A 19,722-nucleotide genomic window follows, 5' to 3' on the forward strand; every position below is an offset into this window, starting at 1 on the left:
ATTAGGACAGCTGCCCAGATGCACAATCATCATAAAGAGAGTGCTCCAGGGAAAGAACATTTGGTGTAGGATTATATACATTGTTTACATAAAAAATTACAAATCATTAGATAAAAGACAATGCAGAAAGAAACAGACTTTATCTTAAGCTTAGTACATGTAGGGCGCATGACCTTAATCTTATAGGAATCAGGGAGGTGTTTTGTTTTTGTGTTCTTTTAACTCTTTTCTTTATGTATGAAAAGCTCTTTTTTAGGTTATTTATAAACAAAGCAGATGTACAATATGTGCTCAGGGCAGAAATAGAGCCCATGCTTTGAGATTTTTGCTGACTCGTAAATGTTAATGCATGCTTTCCTTGAGAGCTCATAAGCCTCTTTATTAGGCATAAGCAGGCCCACAAACATTAAAAGTTGAAAATTCCTTTTCTTTATGGAGTTCAATTCCTGATCTATATAGTAAGGCATCAATAAATGTTGGCCATAATATTTTTTTCTTAAAGATTTATTTATTTGACAGAGAGACACAGCGAGAGAGGGAACAAGCAGGGGGAGTGGGAGAGGGAGAAGCAGGCTTCCCGTGGAGCAGGGAGCCCGATGCGGGGCTCGATCCTAGGACCCTGGGATCATGACCTGAGCCGAAGGCAGACGCTTAACGACTGAGCCAGGCAGATGCTTAACGACTGAGCCAGCCAGGCGCCCCAATGTTGGCCATAATTTTTATAATTCTCACTAATATTGTCTCCTATAAGACTCCTTATAGTGCCTTGCCTCACAAACAGCTTGAGATTTAGAATACTGAACCCTTCCTCCCCCCTCCCTGTCTTTAGCATACATTTGGCTAAATCTTACTCCTACACAACTGGCCACCAACACTGGTTTTTGAAAACCCTAAAATAGCAAATCCCGTTGGCTGCAAACACCAGGGACAACAAATGTGTAACAGGTAATGCCTTGCCCCATTTTTCCTGTCCCAGTCCATGTGCCCTGTTCCCCACGACCAATCAGAGGTGCATCAGGTTTCGTATCTAACAATAAATTCCCATGAACCTAGAAATCCTCTATATCTACAAAGAAAACTCCAGGTTGTGAGAAAAGGGAGATTCCTTTCATTCAGGGCTCAAAGAACTATAAAAAGTCTCACCTGAATGGTGAGCCTACCGAAACGGGAGCATAGTATACTCAAAACTCTACCCAGTCACCGGACAACGACCTTCGGGCCACTCCTGCTGCTGTGCTTATGCTACAACTGCCGCCCTTCTTTCGGAGTCCTTAGCTCATTCCCTCTTTCTTTGCTCTCCCCCAGCTCTTTACCAGACTTCCGTTCGAACTTCCCGCGCAGCAGAACCCACCAATCACAAACGTCTTTCCTCGGGCCACGCCCCCATCTCCAGCTCCGGGAGCCGAGTCCAATTTCGCGCACACCCCGCCCTTCCTTTACGCACGCTGCGCACCGACGTCGGCCTCTGACGCCGTCATCGCCCCCTCGCCGAGTCCCGCCCGTGCCGCTCCCGTGGACCGTTGGGCGGCGGGCCGAAGTCCCTCCCTCAGGACCTCCCCCCACCCCTGAACCGCTCTCGCGGCAGCGACCCATGTGGGAGTTCAGGCTCCTCCGGTCGCCGCCGCCGCTGCTGCTCCTCCTGCCGCAGCTCAGCCTCGGAATCGCCGCGTCCCGCTCGCAGGCCGAAACCATGAACCGGGGCGGCGGCAGCGGTGCGCGGTGCTCCCCCTTGGCGGAGGGGCGCCGGCCGCAGTGCCTGCAGCTGTCCACGGTGCCGGGAGCTGACCCGCAGCGCAGCAACGAGTTGCTCCTGCTGGTGGCGGAGACGGCGGGGGAGGGACCGGAACGGCGGGCCCTCTCTGGGGACCGGGCGAAGGAGGAGCCGCAGTCAGCGCCCCAGCATCACGTTCTCTATTTCCCTGGGGATGTGCAGGTAACCTGGGGCCTGCCTGGACACCTGTTCCTTCCTCGTGTGCATGTGCGAATTCCCTCAATTTCCCCCTCGTACTAGTGCCGGGTTCCTTGCTTCTCCGGAACACACCCACACATGCACTCGCGGCGTGGCTCTTGCGTTACTCCACGAAATCCAAAACCGCCCCTGCCACACACCTGACCGCCTGCTTTTGGAGCCCCAGAGGGAAGGTGTCCTTGGAGGGTTACGACCGACTCGGAAGAGCCAGCTGTTAGTCCAGGCTTCGAGGGGGTGGATTTTGAGACAGAAGGAATGAGGCACATAATGTATATTCATTCTAACTTGGTTTTTCAGAGGTGCGCGCGCGCGTGTGTGTGTGTCAGGAGACAGGGATGGTTTTTAAATTAACTTAGCACCTAGTGTTCCGAAAACGCTGGCAGTAATTAAAAAGAAAACAATTAAAAAAAATTATAAGGGCATGACATTTTTAGTTACCCTAGAAAAGGAGGGTAGGTGGAAGAAAAGGGACAGTAATTGCTAAGCATGTCAGTATTTTGTGCTCACCTAAATTCTCTACTTTTGTATGAGATTTTATCTTTATTATTAATTTTTTTAAGATTTTATTTATTTATTCATAAGAGACAGACAGAGAGAGGCAGAGGGAAAGCAGGCTCCCCGCTGAGCGGGAAGCCCGATGTGGGACTCAATCCCAGGACCCTGGGATCATGACCTGAGCCGAAGGCAGACGCTTAACCATCTGAGCCACCCAGGAGCCCTATCTTTATTACTCATTTTATATCTTCAGACAAATATTCGTGGATGTATTGTCCTGGAAAGCTGGGTCTTAATTGGATCTTACTCCAGAACTATGTTGTCTTATACGGTAGCCATTAGTTGTATGTGGCTATTTAATTTAAATTAAATAAAAAATCCAGTTCCTCAGTCGCACTAGGTGCATTTCAAGTGCTCAGGAGCACCTAAGGTCTGTGTGTACCCTAATGGACAGCGCAAATACAGGGTATGTCCACGGACCATTTCCGTCATCACGGAAAGTTCTGTTGGGTAGTGCTGGTGTAGACAGGTAAAGCTAAAATATGGCTAGATGTGTTTCTTATACCATGAAACAGTATTATTGATTGTTTTTGAAATGGATGCTTTAAAATGATATAGTTACAAACTTTGTGCCCTGTGTCAAATTATGATTAAGATATATGTAGTTTTTTTCTCTTGTTCTTAAAATAATTAACTGGTCTAATTAACTGCTAATAACAACTATGAAAAAACTAGTATTTAGATTTAAGAGAAGATACTCGGTTAATGCTCTGTTGCTCAGTTTGGGAAAACAGCATGACATTACTGATAGCGACTTGCAGAGATTTAAGGAAAAGCTACTGTGTGCATCTATAATGATGATGATGATGATAGTAATGATAATGAACCTTTATTGAGCACCTACTAAATGTTTATAAAGTGTGACAGCCAGAATACAATACAGGTCTAAAAAGTGCTAAAAACACTTGGAGTAATACCTCCTTTTGTTTTGACATCATCCATTTCCTTATGTAGCCTGAAATTCCATTAGCTTTTTGGACAGTGATATAGTGTTGATTTATGCAGAGCATGAAGTGCTTTAAAAACCCAGGTCCTTGGGGTGCCTGGGTGGCTCAGTCGTTAAGCGCCTGCCTTCGGCTCAGGTCATGATCCCAGCGTCCTGGGATTGAGCCCCGCATGGGGCTCCTTGCTTAGCGGGAAGCCTGCTTCTCCCTCTCCCACTCCCCCTGCTTGTGTTCCTGCTCTCGCTCTCTCTCTTTTTCTCTCTCTGTCAAATAAATAAATAAAATCTTAAAAAAAAACCAAAAAAACAAAACCCAGGTCCCTTAGAGAAGAAGATAATGCATCAAAAGGCTTTGAGGCCAGATTGCCTAGGTTTGAACCCTGATTCTGCACTTTTAACCATGAAATTTCTGGCCAATTGCGGCTACCTCAACTATAAAATAGGAATAATAATTTATAGGATACCAGTGAGGACTAAATACGCGAATACCTAATGAGTAACAGTTCCTTCTCATCTTTCTGATGACCTTTTTTATTATTGGGCTCAGTTTGTGGACTTTTCTCCTCTACCTTTACTCACTCCCTTAGTGATCTCTTTGAGTCTTGTAGTTTTACATTCTACCTGTACTCTGATGACCTTCAACATTTGTGTATCTAGCCTAATAGATTCCCGGAACTTTAGACTTACCTATTACATGAACACTATTTTCTTTTGGATATTTAATAGATATCTCAAACATAAAATCTCTGAATCTTTCATTTTAAATCTGTTTTTCCTTCAGTCTTCCTCGTCTTAGTTAATGGAAATCCTTTTTTAGTTGCTCAAGTTAGAAATCTTGAAGTTATCTTTTAGTAACCTCTCTTTCACACCTCATACCTCCATCAACAGATAAAGTTGCTTCCCCTTCTAAATCTTTCTGGAGGCGATCAGATGGATCAGTTTAAAAGTAAGTCCAGTTATGCCACACCGCTGCTCAAAACTCTCCAGTAGCTTCCCATGTCACTCAGAGTAGAAACCAGAGAATTCTTGATGGTTTGAAGGGCTCTTCACTATCTTCACCTTTTCCCACTCTGTTGCTTTTCTGACTGTCTCCTTTTTCTGTTTTACTCTGCCCTAGCAGTGTTCTTCATATTTCTCATGGTAGACACACTTAACCTCAGAAGTTTTGCGCATACCGCTTGGAACAATCTTCCTGCAGATGTCTATGGGATTCATTACCTCACCTGTTTTGAGTCTGCTCAAAAGTTGCCTTCACAGTGAGGCCTTTTCTGACCAACCTATTTAGTAATCACATGTATCCACAGGATCCCTGTTAGCTTTTCTCTTCTTTTTACCCATTTTACTGTATTATTCATTTGGTTTTTTGTCTGTTTTCCAGCACTACAATGTAAGCTTCATATCTGTTTTTTTCACTAATATATCTATGACGCTTAGTGACTGGCATGTAATAGGTGTTCAGTAGGTAACTTGTTGAGTGAATGAATGAGTATATGTAAGTTGCTTTGAGCAGTGCACGAAGTGCTTGATAAATCTTGGCTATTAGTTATTTTTTTTTTTTTTAAACATTTTGTTTATTTATTTGACAGAGAGAGATACACAGCGAGAGAGAGAACACAAGCAGGGGGAGTGGGAGAGGGAGAAGCAGGCTTCCCACAGAGCAGGGAGCCCGATGTGGGGCTCGATCCCAGGACCCTGGGATCATGACCTGAGCCGAAGGCAGACGCCTAACAACTGAGCCACCCAGGCGCCACCAATCTTGGCTATTATTATATGAAATACTTTTGGCTCAGATTTCTTCATCTCTATCTTTGTACTTGATTTTTATGAGCCTCGTGTTTATCCATGTGAAATTTACCCTGTTAAATACAGCTCATCTTATTCATGTATCAGTTCTTTTATAGAACCATTATTCGGGTTTATATCATATATAGATTAAATAAGCATACTTTCTATATCTTTATTCTTAATTTGGATAAATACTGAACAGAATTGGGCCAACAACTTTGTAAGGTACCATTAGAAGCTTTACCTCATGTTAACACTGAATTAACTGGTATCAATTAGATCTGGTTGTCCATGTAATTTTAAATTTTAATTACCATTACTTTCTTGATGTTCCTTTTGCAATCATTTTGTTGTTGTTGTGTATCCTTTTTTTATTCTATATTATTATTTTCTCATTTGAATTAATAGGCGAGCTGAGAACATAGTAATATTTCTTTAGGTACTTTGATGTTTTTTTAATCCATCAGTAATGATTTTGGAGAGGGGAATCAGGATTGGTTTTAAATAGGCGCTTTCCAATTTTCTTGAGTTATCTTGCTTTTAAAAGCCTCAGGTTATAAAATTATACTTATTTCTCTTTTTTTAAAGTATAAGCTTACAATCTGATGAATTTTGACAAATGTTACAATTATGTAACCAATGCCACAATCATGTTATACAACATCTCCATCACCCTAAAAAGTACCCTTGTGCCCCACTTCTGTCAGTCTCTTTTCTCAGCCCCAGGCAACCACTGATCTGCTTCTTTTCACTGTAGTTTTACTGTTTTTAGATTTTCATTAATTTGGAATCGTAGTATGTAGTCTTGTGTCCGGCTTCTTTCACTTAGTATATAATGCTTTTGAAATTCATTCTTACTGTTGCCTGTGTCAATAGTATGTTCCTTTTTATTACTGAGTAGTTTTCTGTATATGGATATACAATTTGTTTACTCATTTAGCACTTGGTGAACATTTGGGTCATTTCCAATTTTACCGTTAAAAAAATTTTGTTTTCCTAAAGGCTAGGATATATAGATGACTGTGCCCTAAGTGTATGTCCTGGTGAGTAAAGACTCACTTCTCCTGTGTCATGCCTTTAATACTCACAGTACTGCCATACTCACAACACTCCTGAAACCTGATATGTGGGTTTTTTCCCTATACCAGGTGATGCTGTGCAACACCAGCTGGGTATCCTAGCACTCAATTCTGCCAGTATCTACTTGGGGTTATTGTCACATTTTACAAGTTAAGGGCTCAGTCCCACAAGACTGCACCCCCCACTTCAGATGCCAATCGCAAGTCCCAGGTTGTCACTTGTGCTGCTGCTGACTGGCTATAAATTGGGGTTGCCATGATACCCTCCTTAGGTTCAGTTAATCTGCAAGAGTGGCTCATAGAACTTAGGGAAACGGTGTACTTACTGTTTTCCTGCTTATTATGAAAAGATATGATAAAGGATTCAGATGAACATCTAGATGGAAGAGATGCATAGGGTATGTGGGAAGAGGTGTGGAGCTTCCAAAGCCCTCTCACAATATACCACTCCCCTAGCACCTCCATGTGTTCACCAACCTAGAAGTTACCTGAACCCATACTTTGGGGATGTTTTATGGAGGCTTCATTGCATAGTCAACGATCAATCATTAGCTTCCATTTCCAGCCTCTCTTTGGAGAATGGAGAGTGGGACCGAAAATTTCAAACTTCTGATCATGTCTTGGTCTTTCTGGTTGACGAGTTCCTATCCAGGAGCCCACCAAGAGTCACCTCATTAGAACAAAGATGTTTTTGTCAACCAAGGAAATTCCAAGGGTTTTAGGAGCTCTGTGTCAGGAACCAGGGGCAGATACAAATATATGTATTCTATTATTTCACACTTGATCTTGTGCCCTGGGGCTTCCTATGCTCTTGTCAGGCAGCCTTCTTAGGCTAGATGCTGTTATGGTCCTTGTAGCTTGCTTACTTGGGATGTCTACTTTATGCTCAGCAAAGATGCCCCCTTCCCCCCCGTTTTTGATGGAAGTACAGCTCATATCCAATATAGTTATCCTTGCTCTGCTGTAAGACTAATCCGCCTAGCTTGAAACTTAATCATGAATGTCTCCAAACTGTTGGAGAACAGATGTCAAGTTTTCCTAAGAATCTTTTGTACCTTTACTTTAGTAGCAGTATGGGGTGGGCCTGTAAGTTTTTGCAGGCCAGCAAGCATCTACCTGTGGAATAAGCACCCCTTAATCTCTCCAAGAGATTCTTTTGCTATTTGCCTCACTGGTGATGAGGAGAAGCATCATGCCCCCTACAAGCATTCCCCCTACAAGGCAAATAAGTGGGTTACATTCCCAATTGGGATGAAAATTCTCAAAAGAAAACACTCTCTTTTTATAGTCTTCCCCATTTCTGTAGATTGGCCCTGGGTAATAGCCGGAGTTGCAGAACCAGTTTTGGCTACATGTTATCAAGTCCTATGGGGATGTCTTGTGTCTTTTTTTAGAATATGGGAATATTTATCCACTGTTTTGAGAACTGGGTTTTGATACAACAGTAATAATACTATTTTTATATTTTAGTGCACACAGTTCCTTAGTATAAGCATTTTTCCCTTCTGATCATGTAACCTGGGGCTCATCAAAGAAAATACCAAGTTTTTAGATTACCTCCTATGTGGTAGAAACTAAACTGAGAATTGTAGAATCTTGAATTCATTTTGGCTCATTAACCAAATAACTGTAATAGAAATAATACTTAGTTTCTAGGACCTCAGTTTCCTTAGCTATAAAAAGGATTTAGATGAGCGCTTTGAGATCTAAGTTCCTATTTTAATTTTATATCACAAATCTGAATGTGCAAAGGGCAGTAGCAGAATCCATAAAAGTTAAATGATAGCCTTCTGGGAATAAATATTTTTTAACATATATGACACTGTTAACATTAATGAGATTATGAACTGTTAAGAAGGACTTGAGTATCCAGTTGGGAAAATTATTAAAGGACATGAACAGAGAATTAACAAAAGGAAAAAATGAGAATTGTTAATAAACAGAAAAATATTCAACCAGCTTAGGAATCAAAACATGCAAATTAAATCAGAAGTGAGGTGTTTTATCATAGTAGTGAAGATTTTTTAAAAAATCAATGCTAATAGCCGGTGTGGGTAATGTGGGTAAATTCTTGTATACTTCCAGTGAGAGTGGAAATTGATATTAATCTTTTTGATGGAAAGTCTAAAAATTAAGATGCAAATCTATATTTACTGATATGGAACCATGCCTGTAATATATTATTAAGTGAAAACTGTATGTATAAGCTTGTTGAGGGAGAGGTAAGAATGCTGTCTTCTATACATGTTTACAAATGTGTATGTATACTAAAGAAAACTAGAATGCTAGACTCCAAAATTTTAGTAATGATTATTTCTAATTGGTGGTTTTATGGATGGTTTTTCTGTCTTCCTTATACCTTTGTATATAGACTAAATTTTTGTAGTATTACTTTTATTAGTTTTAGATTTTCAATAGAAAAATATGTGTGTATTGTTAAAAATTGTTTATTTAAGGTTCTACATTGAAAAGTAAGTCTCCTTTTCATCCCAACCTCTCCAGTCTCCTATTTCTCTTCCCAAGGCTACCACTGTTGCTGATTTATGTGTTCTTCCAGAGACATTCTATGCTGATGAAAACTTTTTTTTTTTAAGATTTATTTCTTTATTTGAAAGATTGAGAGAGCGCGCACATGTGAGAATGTGCACGTACAGGCGTGCCCGCTTGGGGGGGTGGGTGTGCAGAGGGAGACGGTGGAGCCTGACTCGGGACTGATCTCAGGACCCGGAGATCATAACCTGAGTGGAATCAAGAGTCAGACCGTCAACTGACTGAGCCACCACGGTGCCCTGCAAACTTTTTTTTTTTTTTTTTAAACACAAATGGTAGCATAGCTTACAGGAGTTTTTTAGCCCTTATTTTACAGTGCATATGAGTACTCATAGAGCTGCTTTATTCTCCTGAAACAGAAATAACCTTATACATGCTTATTTATTTATGCATATATGCAAGTATATCACTGAGATAAATTCATAGAAGTGCAATCACTAGGTCAAAAGAGAAGTACATTTAAAATTGTTCAACATAGTATATGGATGTTAGAATAAAGGAAAATCACAACTGTGTTTGTTTCTCTCACACCCTGTATCCAGTCAATCAACAAATGCTGTTGACTCTACTTTCAAAATCTATTCAGTCTGACCACTTCTTACCACCTTCATTTCTGCTACCACTCTTGTTCAAGCCACTTTCTCTCGGCAGGGTTATACTTCAGGAACCGCCTACTGGTCTCCCTCTTTCAACTCCTGACTCTTCAACATAGGAGCAAGAGTAATCCTTTCAAAACATGTTACATCAGCCCTCTGCTCCGAGCAAAGGCCAAAGTCCTTACCCCTCCCCTTCTCCCCAACAATCTCTCTGATCTTGGCGATCACTTTCTTTCTTTCTTTTTTTTTTTTTTAAGATTTTATTTATTAGAGAGAGAGAGAGAGCACGCGCGCGTGCACAAGCAGGGGGGGAGAGGGAGAGGGAGAAGCAGGCTCCCCGCTCAACAGAGAGCCCAATGTGGGGCTCCATCCCAGGACCTGGGATCATGACCTGAGCTGAAGGCGGACGCCCAACCGAGCCACCCGGGCACCCCCACTTTCTTTTTGTTCACACCATGGGAGCTACTGTAGCCTCACTGCTGTATCTTGGCTATATTAGACATGCTTCTGCTTCAGGGCTGTTTGCAGTTGCAGTTCCTTATGCCTGAAATATGAATCACTCCCTTGGTTCCTTTAGATACTTCTCAACTATCATCTTACTGGAGACCACCTTGGGTTTCAAATAATAATCTTCCATCCTCTCCAAAACCTTGTATTCCTTTTGCCCTGCTTTTTAAAAATTATATTCCATTGCACTTAACCACCATCTTAATATTGTGCTGACTACTAGCCACTTGTGACTATTGACCACTTGAAATGCTAGTCTAATCAAGGAATTAAATTTTTAATTATATTTAACTTTAAATTTAAATCTAAAAACTGAGAGTTCAGTTCCTAGAAAACTTTTAAGTATATTTGAACAACTTGGATATGTGAATCTACTTTTTCAACTGTAGAATTTATGAAATCTAAATTCAGATCCAGTATTTCCAATGAAAATTTAGCATCCAAATTGAGATGTGCTATAAGTGTAAACACACACTGGATTTCAAAGACTTAGCAAGAAAAAGAAATGTAATAATCTCTCATTGGTTTTTTATATTGGTTACATGTTTAAATTACAGTATTTTAGATATATTGGGCTCAATAAAATATATTATTCAAGGTAGTTTCACCTGTTAACTTCCTACGTTTTTAAATGTAGCTACTAGAAAATTTTATGTATGGATCATGTTATATTGCTGTTGGACAGTGTTGCTCTGTTTACTTATGGGGTTGTTTATTGTGTGTCTCTGTACTAGAATGTAAGCTCCATGGGGGCAGGGGTTTAGTCTCTTCTGATCCATACCCAATAGGCAGGTCCAATAAATCTCAGAATAAATGAATAAATTTGAATGAATTCCCCCCTTTTAAAAATAGCTACTGTGAATAAAAATAAAAAGGAAAACAAAATTTATATGCATATCCTAGAATCTATGCAAAAAGTTATTTATATAGAATGCTTATAAATAAGTAAGATCCAAATAAAAAAAGGCCAAAGTTACGAACAGACACAAATAGAAGTCCAGGTGGGTAATAAATATGTAAACAAAATTACAACTTCATTCAAATTTTCAGTAAGTCCAAATTAGAATAAGCTATCCTTTGTGTAAGAAATTGAGTGAAGATAAAAGAATTATACATACCTCTCTGGAAGATAGCATTGTAGTCTGTATAACTAATCTTAAATTATGAGTATTCTTTGACCCACTTTTTCCATATCCAGGAATTTATTTTTATTTATTTATTTTTAAAAGATGTTATTTATTTAGAGAGAGCTGGGGGAGGGCCAGAGGGAGAGAATCTCAAGCAGGCTCCACGCCCAGCATAGAGCCTGTGCAGGGCTTGATCTCATGACCCTGAGATCATGACCTGAACTGAAATCAAGAGTCAGACGCTTAATCAACTGAGCCACCCAGGCACCCCATATCCAATAATTTATTTTTATTGATGAAATCAGAGATGTATAAAAAGATTTTTCTACAACGTTCATTGCAGCTTTGCACAGTTGACCCTTGAACAATGCAGGGTTTAGGGGCACTGACTCCCACACAGATGAAAATCTACATATAACTTTTGATTTCCCAAAAACTTAACTACTAATAGCTTATTGTTTACTGGAAGCCTTTCTGATAATGTAAACAGTGATTAACACATATTTTGTATGTTATATTATCATATACTATATTCTTACAATAAAGTAACATTTTTCTTCAGAAAATGTTATTATGGGGGCACCTGGCTGGCTCAGTTTGGTGGAGCATGGGACTCTTGATCTCAGGGTTGTGGGTTCGAGCCCTACGTTGGGTGTAAAGATTACTTAAAAAGAAAATCTTTAAAAAGAAAAGTAAATGTTATTAAGAACATCATAAGAGATAATACATTTACAGTATTATGCTGTATTTATAGGAAAGAACTCACTTGTAAGTGACTTGCACAGTTCAAACCCATGTTGTTCAAGGGTCAACTGTAATACTAAAATTAAAATCAAACTTAGCATTCAGGTTGTTAGAGTAATCCATAAAGGGAGGGTTCAGGATGGGAAAATATTTTAAAGTTCTGGGTTGGTCAGAAAGTCTGTTTAATAAACCAATTTTTATTTTCAGTTAATGTGTTAGGAATAGGAGATTGTGTGTATATTAAATAAAATTTATTTTAAAATATCCTTTTAAAGTAAGTTTTATTTTTAAAATTTCTACTATGCTATTTAGCTATATCTCATAACTCTGTCTTTTGATGGATTTTAGGTTTAAACTAAAATTATTTGTTTAAAATCTTATGATCAGAAAGTAATGACGGATTTATAGTTTTCATTTCTAGTACATTAACCACTGGTCATATAACATCCCAATTTCCTCCACAATAAAAATGGGAAGGTATTTTGTGGAAATAATTTTATATAAATGTGTACTTAATGCTTGTTTCATCTTTCTTACCTTTCAGAATTACCATGAAATTATGACTCGTCATCCTGAGAATTATCAGTGGGAAAACTGGAGTCTAGAAAATGTTGCCACCATTTTAGCTCACCGGTTCCCCAATAGTTATATTTGGGTGATAAAGTGTTCCCGAATGCATTTGCACAAATTCAGCTGCTATGACAATTTTGTGAAAAGTAATATGTTTGGTGCTCCAGAACACAATACTGACTTTGGAGCTTTTAAGCACCTTTATATGTTATTAGTTAATGCTTTTAACTTAAGTCAGAATAGTTTGTTATCAAAGAAGAATGTGAAAGATTTGAATAAGGACTCCAAAGCATCTAATTGTAGATCCAGTTCTTCTCACACTACTAATGGTTGCCAGGGAGAAAAAGAGAGGACCTGTGAAAAATTTGGTGAGTCCACCATGAGTTTTTACCCACCATCACTGAATGGTGCTTCTTTTACTTTGATTGGATTCAGTAAAGGTTGTGTTGTTTTGAATCAATTGCTTTTTGAATTAAAAGAAGCCAAGAAAGACAAGAACATAGATGCTTTTATCAAAAGCATAAGAACAATGTACTGGCTGGATGGCGGTCATTCTGGAGGAAGCAATACTTGGGTTACTTATCCAGAGGTCTTGAAAGAATTTGCACAAACAGGGATTATTGTTCATACCCATGTAACACCTTACCAAGTATGTGATCCAATGAGATCTTGGATTGGAAAGGAGCACAAGAAATTTGTTCAGATTCTTGGAGATTTTGGTATGCAGGTGACTAGCCAAATTCATTTTGCAAAGGAAGCTCCTTCCATAGAGAATCACTTCAGGGTTCATGAAGTATTTTGAGACTACAAGAATATTAATGTACTTATTCAGTGGAAGAGCAGAAGCACTTTGAGTGTTATAAATTCAGATAATGAGATATAATTCATAGATGCATTGTCAGTTTTGGGGGGGGCGGGGGGAGGAAGCACACATTCCTAAAATGAGTGTAATGTGCAATAGTATTCCTTGCTTGTGAATGTGAAGTTTTTACTTTGGATGGGGTTAGAATTAGTTCAGTTGAAAAGTAAAAGATGGTTTGTGATAATCCTACAAGGAGATACAAGACCCTTAAGAATGAAAGTTATGATATAGTCCTTATAAAAGGTAACAAAAATTGTTATTGTTGGAAATAGTTTATTTTCTGAGTATTGTTTGGAACTAATTTTGGTGACACTAACAGTAATGAGCTATTTGGCACTCAAAACTCCATTTCTCTTCAAATAAAGCAAAGGCACACTGATGTTTTCCGTAATTTTGGAATAACTGTACCCTGCCTCTCATGTTTTGTAAATTCATAGTCATTCTTTAATGGGCCACCAAGTGTTTTTTTCTTAATAGTCAAAATATATTTGTTTCCAAACTTCCAAGAACATGCAGTAGTGTGCAGTTGGTTTTTAAAATCATTACACTTAAGTACTATGGCTTAATTTTTAATTGATGACTTTTAGATATTTTGGAGTTTCTTGACTCTTGGCCAAAAACCAGATCTTTTAGAAAGTTGTTTTAAATTGAACGTAATTAAGTATATTGGGTAAAAATATGCTACAGATTTTCATCATATTGGTCTTTTGAAAGAGATCAACTTAGGTGAAATAAATGTGTAACACTCTATTTGTTACTACTCTATCGAAAAGGAGACAGATTCTATAGATCTAAGTCAGTGTTTCTCCAGAAGCATGATTTTGTCTGCCAAAAGAAAGCAGCTCTCTTTGGCCAAAATGCAAAATTATATTGCTATAAGAAAAGTTACAGGGAAAGTTTGAAGACACAAATGATTTAATTTTGGCTCAAAAACTGAATTTACTTAACACTGCTACATAATTTGGGTGAGGTTTCCTTCTGCTTGTTTTTCTTGACCTAGATAAATACATTTTGAGAAACCAAGATCTAATGAATGTCAACCAACATTGATAGCTGTGTGATTACAATAAAAGGTGAAGTCACTTTTTTATTGTTTATTAATAATTAGCTTTTGCAGGTCATGAAATAATTAAGCAGGGAAGTAATATTGCTGCTTTCAGACTGAAAAAAAAAAAAGAAGACACTGAAGCTTAATATCTTAATAACCCAGAGGACCTAAATTTATAAAATATAGAATTAAAATGTTAATCTCTTGGTTTCTTCCCAGAATTACATTTTAATGACTTTATAATACATTCCACATATTCAGACTTAAAGGAATTCTTACTCACAAAATGCTTAAAAATAACATCCCTTAATTCTATAAAGTACAGAAGAGTATCTCTCATTTTTAAGGACAAGTTAGTTTATATTGCTTCAGTTTCTTTAAATACCTGTTTCTTTTGAGACCAAAAATTCCCAACAAGGAGACAAGTTCCGATTCTAGCATTTTATTACCTAATCTTGAAGTATTATGATTGGATGGCTTCTTTCAATGTTTAATAATCCTTGGTTAAATTCATGTGTATCTAATGTTAAGTAGTGAAGGTAGTGAATGCACTAATGAGGGGGGAAGAAAAGGCACTTATTTTTACAAGATTAACTAAAATGGAAAAAGGACTTTTTGCGGAAGGATTCATTTAAAAAATGAGATATTTAAAAATCTGGGTTCTTTATCTAGTCATGTGACTGCTTACCTTGTAATTGTTGTATGTTCAATGTATATTAAAAATAACTCATGGGACACCTGGGAACTGCCACTGCAGCAAAGTGAGAGTGTTGAAAGTAGAAATATTTTCTTGAATGAAAATATATTCCAGTTGATCCATATTCAAATAGTTTAAGACTTCAAATTTGTCTTCTCTACATTTGTTTAAGACTATTGTAAATGTTAGTGTATCCTTTTGGACTGTGCCTTTGTGTTTGTCATGAGAGTCAACTGAGAAGTCATACAGATAATGTGAAAGTTGTTACCGCCACAGCATGAATGTACAATTGTATTAAATTTAATCCAGAGAAGTCTGTTTGGATGTGCTTTATGTTACCAGATTTGTTAAAACTTCAGATTGTTACTTGGGAGGAAGCTATTTCTTTTCACTTTGCTAGTTTAGGTTTCTATATGTTTTCATTAACTCTCCATGTTTCTTCATATGAGCAACTTTGAATCTTTCCTTGTAAAAATACATTTCTTTTTCATTTACATTTCACCTTTAAATTGCCCCACAAAAATTTGCTTTATTTCCATTTCTTCTGTTAAATTTCTTGGAGAAAAAAAATCGCTCAAAAATAAGTTTTTCCTTTTATGTGCTAATCATTTCAGGTATCTGTATTCCTTTTGCTGTCATTAAGAGACTTAGAATATGGTGTGATCTGTTTTTCATTTCATTCATATAATATCTAAGCACCCATCAAGGGCAGGAAAGATCTAGGCAGAGACAAAACAGTCCCAAGCATTTGAGTACAGAAATGTATAACAGACCAAGGCTTAAAAGTGAAAATATGAAACAAAAGGTAGTATTCTTAAAAGAACTATTCTGTTAGACTCCATTAAGGGCCTTTAAGAGAAACATGTTTTAGAGGATAAGATATATATGTAGATAGACCCCATCTGTAAATCAGGTTGGTCTTTACAAAGGCAGAGAGGCTGAGCAGCTCTTAGTGGTAGAGACAGGCACTCACTCAGGATGGTCATTTTAGTATCCCATTTAATGGAACTTAAAAAAAATAGAATACAACTTAGGTGTATTTAAAACACCCCAATAGTCGTGGTCTGTATGCTTGAAACAAGACTTGAAGGTAATAGGAGGGATATGTGGGAGACTGCCAATTTGCATTAGCTCCTCCTCACTACATGTGTTTCTTAGCATTGGAGGAAGGAGTCACAGCAGAACAGCTCCAACTCCATCCAGACCTGCACTCCAGCTTCCTGTGGGGGGGTTTGTTTTGTTTCTTGTCAACTTCTTAGATGTCTGTTGGCAACTTTAGATAGGTGAGAGAAAAGCCTCCCTACTAAGGTTCTTCCAAATGTTCACATTGCTGCTGTTCAAAATAATAAGCCTTGTTGACTTTATTTCCCTTTTAAAAAATATTTTATGATTATATATATATAATAATATATATTTTATGAGTGACAAGTTTTAATTACTGAATAAATAGAATTCCAATGTAATTATGTGCCAAGACAAACAGTGTTAATGTTCACGAAAAACTAGTATTTATAGTCTACACATGTATTTTAAAAAGTTATTTTGAAAGAGTGATACATAGAGGGGCAAAAAAAAAAGTCAAATAATACACAACTGCAGATTCCAGTCTGCCCACCTAACTTGTCTAGCGTCTCAGAGGCAATCACTATCACTGGTTTCTTGTGTATCCCAGCAGAGAGAATTCTATGCATATACAAATGTTTACTTACAGAATACCTTTGTTTTACACAAATGGCAGCATACTACACCCATAGTTTCCAGCCCTTTGCTCATTTAATTACCTTGGAAAAATTTCTTGCCAGTACTACAGTACCTCTGTCTCAATTCTTGTGCTGCATAGTATTCCATTTTTATATTACCCTCTGCTGTCTACTTGTTCATTAATCTTATTTTGTATCCCTTTGTCTTACTCTGTATCTTTTGTCCATGTGGTACAGTGAGTTGTTTTGCTGACAGAGGAAAAAAATTCCTTTGTCAATCAGGTCAAGCCCCCAAACTGTAGCCAAAGAACAACAAAGAGACGAGCTGCACCTAAGGGAGAAAGCATGGAGAATGACTGATCTGGTCACAACTGTTAATTCCAGTTCTATCACCCAGCTGTGTAAGCCTTAGGACAAATCACTTAAGCAATCTGGATTGATAAAATGATTTCTAAGATCCCTTTCGGCAATAAAGTTCGAAGATTTGCAACTTCTGAGAAGTTGCAGCTAACACATACTGTTTAATATTTTATACATTCAGAACATCTCATTTGGTCTCAATTAGGTCAGCAAAAAAGATAAAAATATTTTGCATTTAAAGTAAACACTCTAACATTAAAGATTATGACCAAGGAAATAATTTGAAAACTTCCCAAAGGGTTCACTTCTAGTTTTCTAGATACTATAATACTGCAACAAGAGCCATCTCAAATCTGAAAGCTAGCATCAGCCATCAACTGCCCTTGCCCTGAATTATCTCTTTGTATTTTTGCAGCAACCCTAAAAAAATACAAGCTTAAAGATGAGGAAAATAAGCTTCATAAAGATTAACTCACCTAAGGTCATCCAGTTTGCTTCCCAAATAAACTGAATTAAAATGAATATTCATGGGAAGATTATAATCTCAGTTTTACTTCCAAGTTTTCTACATGACTCTGGATATATACTTTGCACTGATTCTCTCACTGGGTTTTAAAAAAAGAAACAAAACCAAGGAAGGTTTATTTAAAAGCTGACTATAAGTACTGTTCAAACTAACAGTTTTTGTCTTATTTTTCTTCCCAAAGGAAAAGGAATCATTGAAGAATTTCTTTGCTTAATCTAAGAAGTAACCAAAGATGAAAAAAAAAATCTAATAATTAAATCTGGCTAATGTAACAATTCCTTTTCTAACAGACCATCTTTTCACTTTTGTTGACCTGAGTAACCAATATCTCTTCCTAAAGACACCTAGGAAGTTCAGAATAATTTTTTATATATTTTCCTTTCTTATTTATTATAATCTGCTTTTTATACCTGAAACTAATCCAACTCCAAACACAGGATATGAATGGATAAATTATTTTAACAGAGAGAATTATTTTCTCCATAATTAAAATGCACCAACTTGATGCACTCAGATTACTTTAGATGAGCACATTTGTGTTCAGCAAATATATCTGGTCTTTCTTCAATGACATTGCAATAGAATTACTAGGTGCAAAACAAAGAATGGCACAGATCCACACACAATGGCTCATTGTCTTCAATGATGACAACATTATTGGGATCTCTCCTGTATTTGTTCTTAAAAAAATAATTTTTCTCTCTAAAAAAGGGACAGGTGGAAAAGCATTTAGTGGGGAAAACTAATTGGGTTGAAGTTTAGCTGTAGGTGTAAATTAAAGCTAAAACAGATTTGAATATTTTCTGACATTGAAAAACTGAAAAAAGAGGCAGACCTGACTTATATTGAGTGCCAAGAAAAACCAGGATCAGATTAAACATGTTTTGGATGAATCACAAAACTAATAATCCAAATTACTATCATCTGGTCCAACTGTTCTCAATCCTGATTATACATCAAAACAACCTATGAGGTTTACCAAATATATTGTACCAAACCCCAAACATACTAAATCAAAATCTACGAAGTTGGGGCCTAGACATGTGTTTTAAAAAGCTCAAAAGGAGGGGGGGGGGCGCCTGGGTGGCTCAGTTGGTTAAGCGACTGCCTTGGGCTCAGGTCATGATCCTGGAGTCCCTGGATCGAGTCCCGCATCGGGCTCCCTGCTTGGCAGGGAGCCTGCTTCTCCCTCTGACCCTCCCCACTCTCATGTGCTCTCTCTCTCTCTCATTCTGTCTCAAATAAATAGATAAAATCTTTAAAAAAAAAAAAAGCTCAAAAGGGGGTGCCTGGGTGGCTCAGTCAGTTAGGTGTCTGACTTCGGCTCAGGTCATGATCCCAGGGTCCTGGGATGGAGCCCCATGTCAGGCTCTCTGCTCAGCGGGGAGCCTGCTTCTCCCTCTGCCTGCCGCTCCCCCTGCTTGTGCTAGCTCTCTCTCCATCAAATAAATGAATAAAATCTTTAAAAATAAAAAGCTCAAAAGATAAATGTAGTAGATATTGTTGGTTGCTCACCATTTTTCCTAATCTGAATCCTGATTTTAAAAAATTATCCATGCTGCCCCCATATATACCCAATGTGCCTCAGAGGAAGAGGATTCTAAACTCCAGGAGACCCAACTGGCCTAAGGGTTATTCCATACCCTTTCCCAGTGACTGCCTCAGGGACGGACAGGTCTAAGCTACTTTAAATCAATGAGACCCAAGGATTTGGTGGCAAATCCTGGGAAAGCTTTTGCATATTAAGAGAAGGCCCTTGGAATCCAGCCTGACTCCTCCACTGCATGTAAATGAAGATGCACATGGCTCAAACCGCTATTGGCAATCATCCCATGACCACGAGGGTAGCCAGCCTTAGGATGATGCCAATGCCGCAGTTGAAAATGGGAGAAAAAAACCCTAGAGCCTCTTGGTGACACTACTGAATCACTGGATCAGAAATACTAAAGCCTGTTCTATCAGCAGACTTCATGATAATGATTCAATACATTTTATTAAGTCCTTTTAAGTTGGATTTTTAGTTATTTGCATCTGAAAGCTAGAGTGGTCCCACCCAGTACAGCAGTCTTTCAACCATAACAATCTGTATTAAATAGAAACCATA

The 19,722-nt window shown here is 38.1% G+C and overlaps 1 protein-coding gene across 1 annotated transcript; it reads left to right on the forward strand.

Moving 5' to 3' along the window:
* The first annotated feature begins 1,483 nt into the window (after positions 1-1,483).
* On the forward strand, positions 1,484-15,345 carry C4H2orf69 (chromosome 4 C2orf69 homolog). Its single transcript, XM_036105164.2, has 2 exons — positions 1,484-1,933; positions 12,400-15,345. Exons 1-2 carry the CDS (start codon positions 1,592-1,594, stop codon positions 13,225-13,227), a joined length of 1,170 nt encoding a protein of 389 aa, XP_035961057.2. The 5' UTR covers positions 1,484-1,591; the 3' UTR covers positions 13,228-15,345.
* Positions 15,346-19,722: the final 4,377 nt, after the last annotated feature.

The sequence above is a fragment of the Halichoerus grypus genome, chromosome 4 (genome assembly GCF_964656455.1).
Source record: "Halichoerus grypus chromosome 4, mHalGry1.hap1.1, whole genome shotgun sequence".
NCBI lineage: Eukaryota > Metazoa > Chordata > Mammalia > Carnivora > Phocidae > Halichoerus > Halichoerus grypus.

Coding starts and splice junctions, on each gene's coding strand:
- C4H2orf69 (XM_036105164.2), top strand. CDS start 1,592: ATGTGGGAGTTCAGGCTCCTCCGGTCGCCGCCGCCGCTGCTGCTCCTC. Junction 1,934..12,399: donor ATTTCCCTGGGGATGTGCAG/GTAACCTGGGGC, acceptor CTTACCTTTCAG/AATTACCATGAAATTATGAC.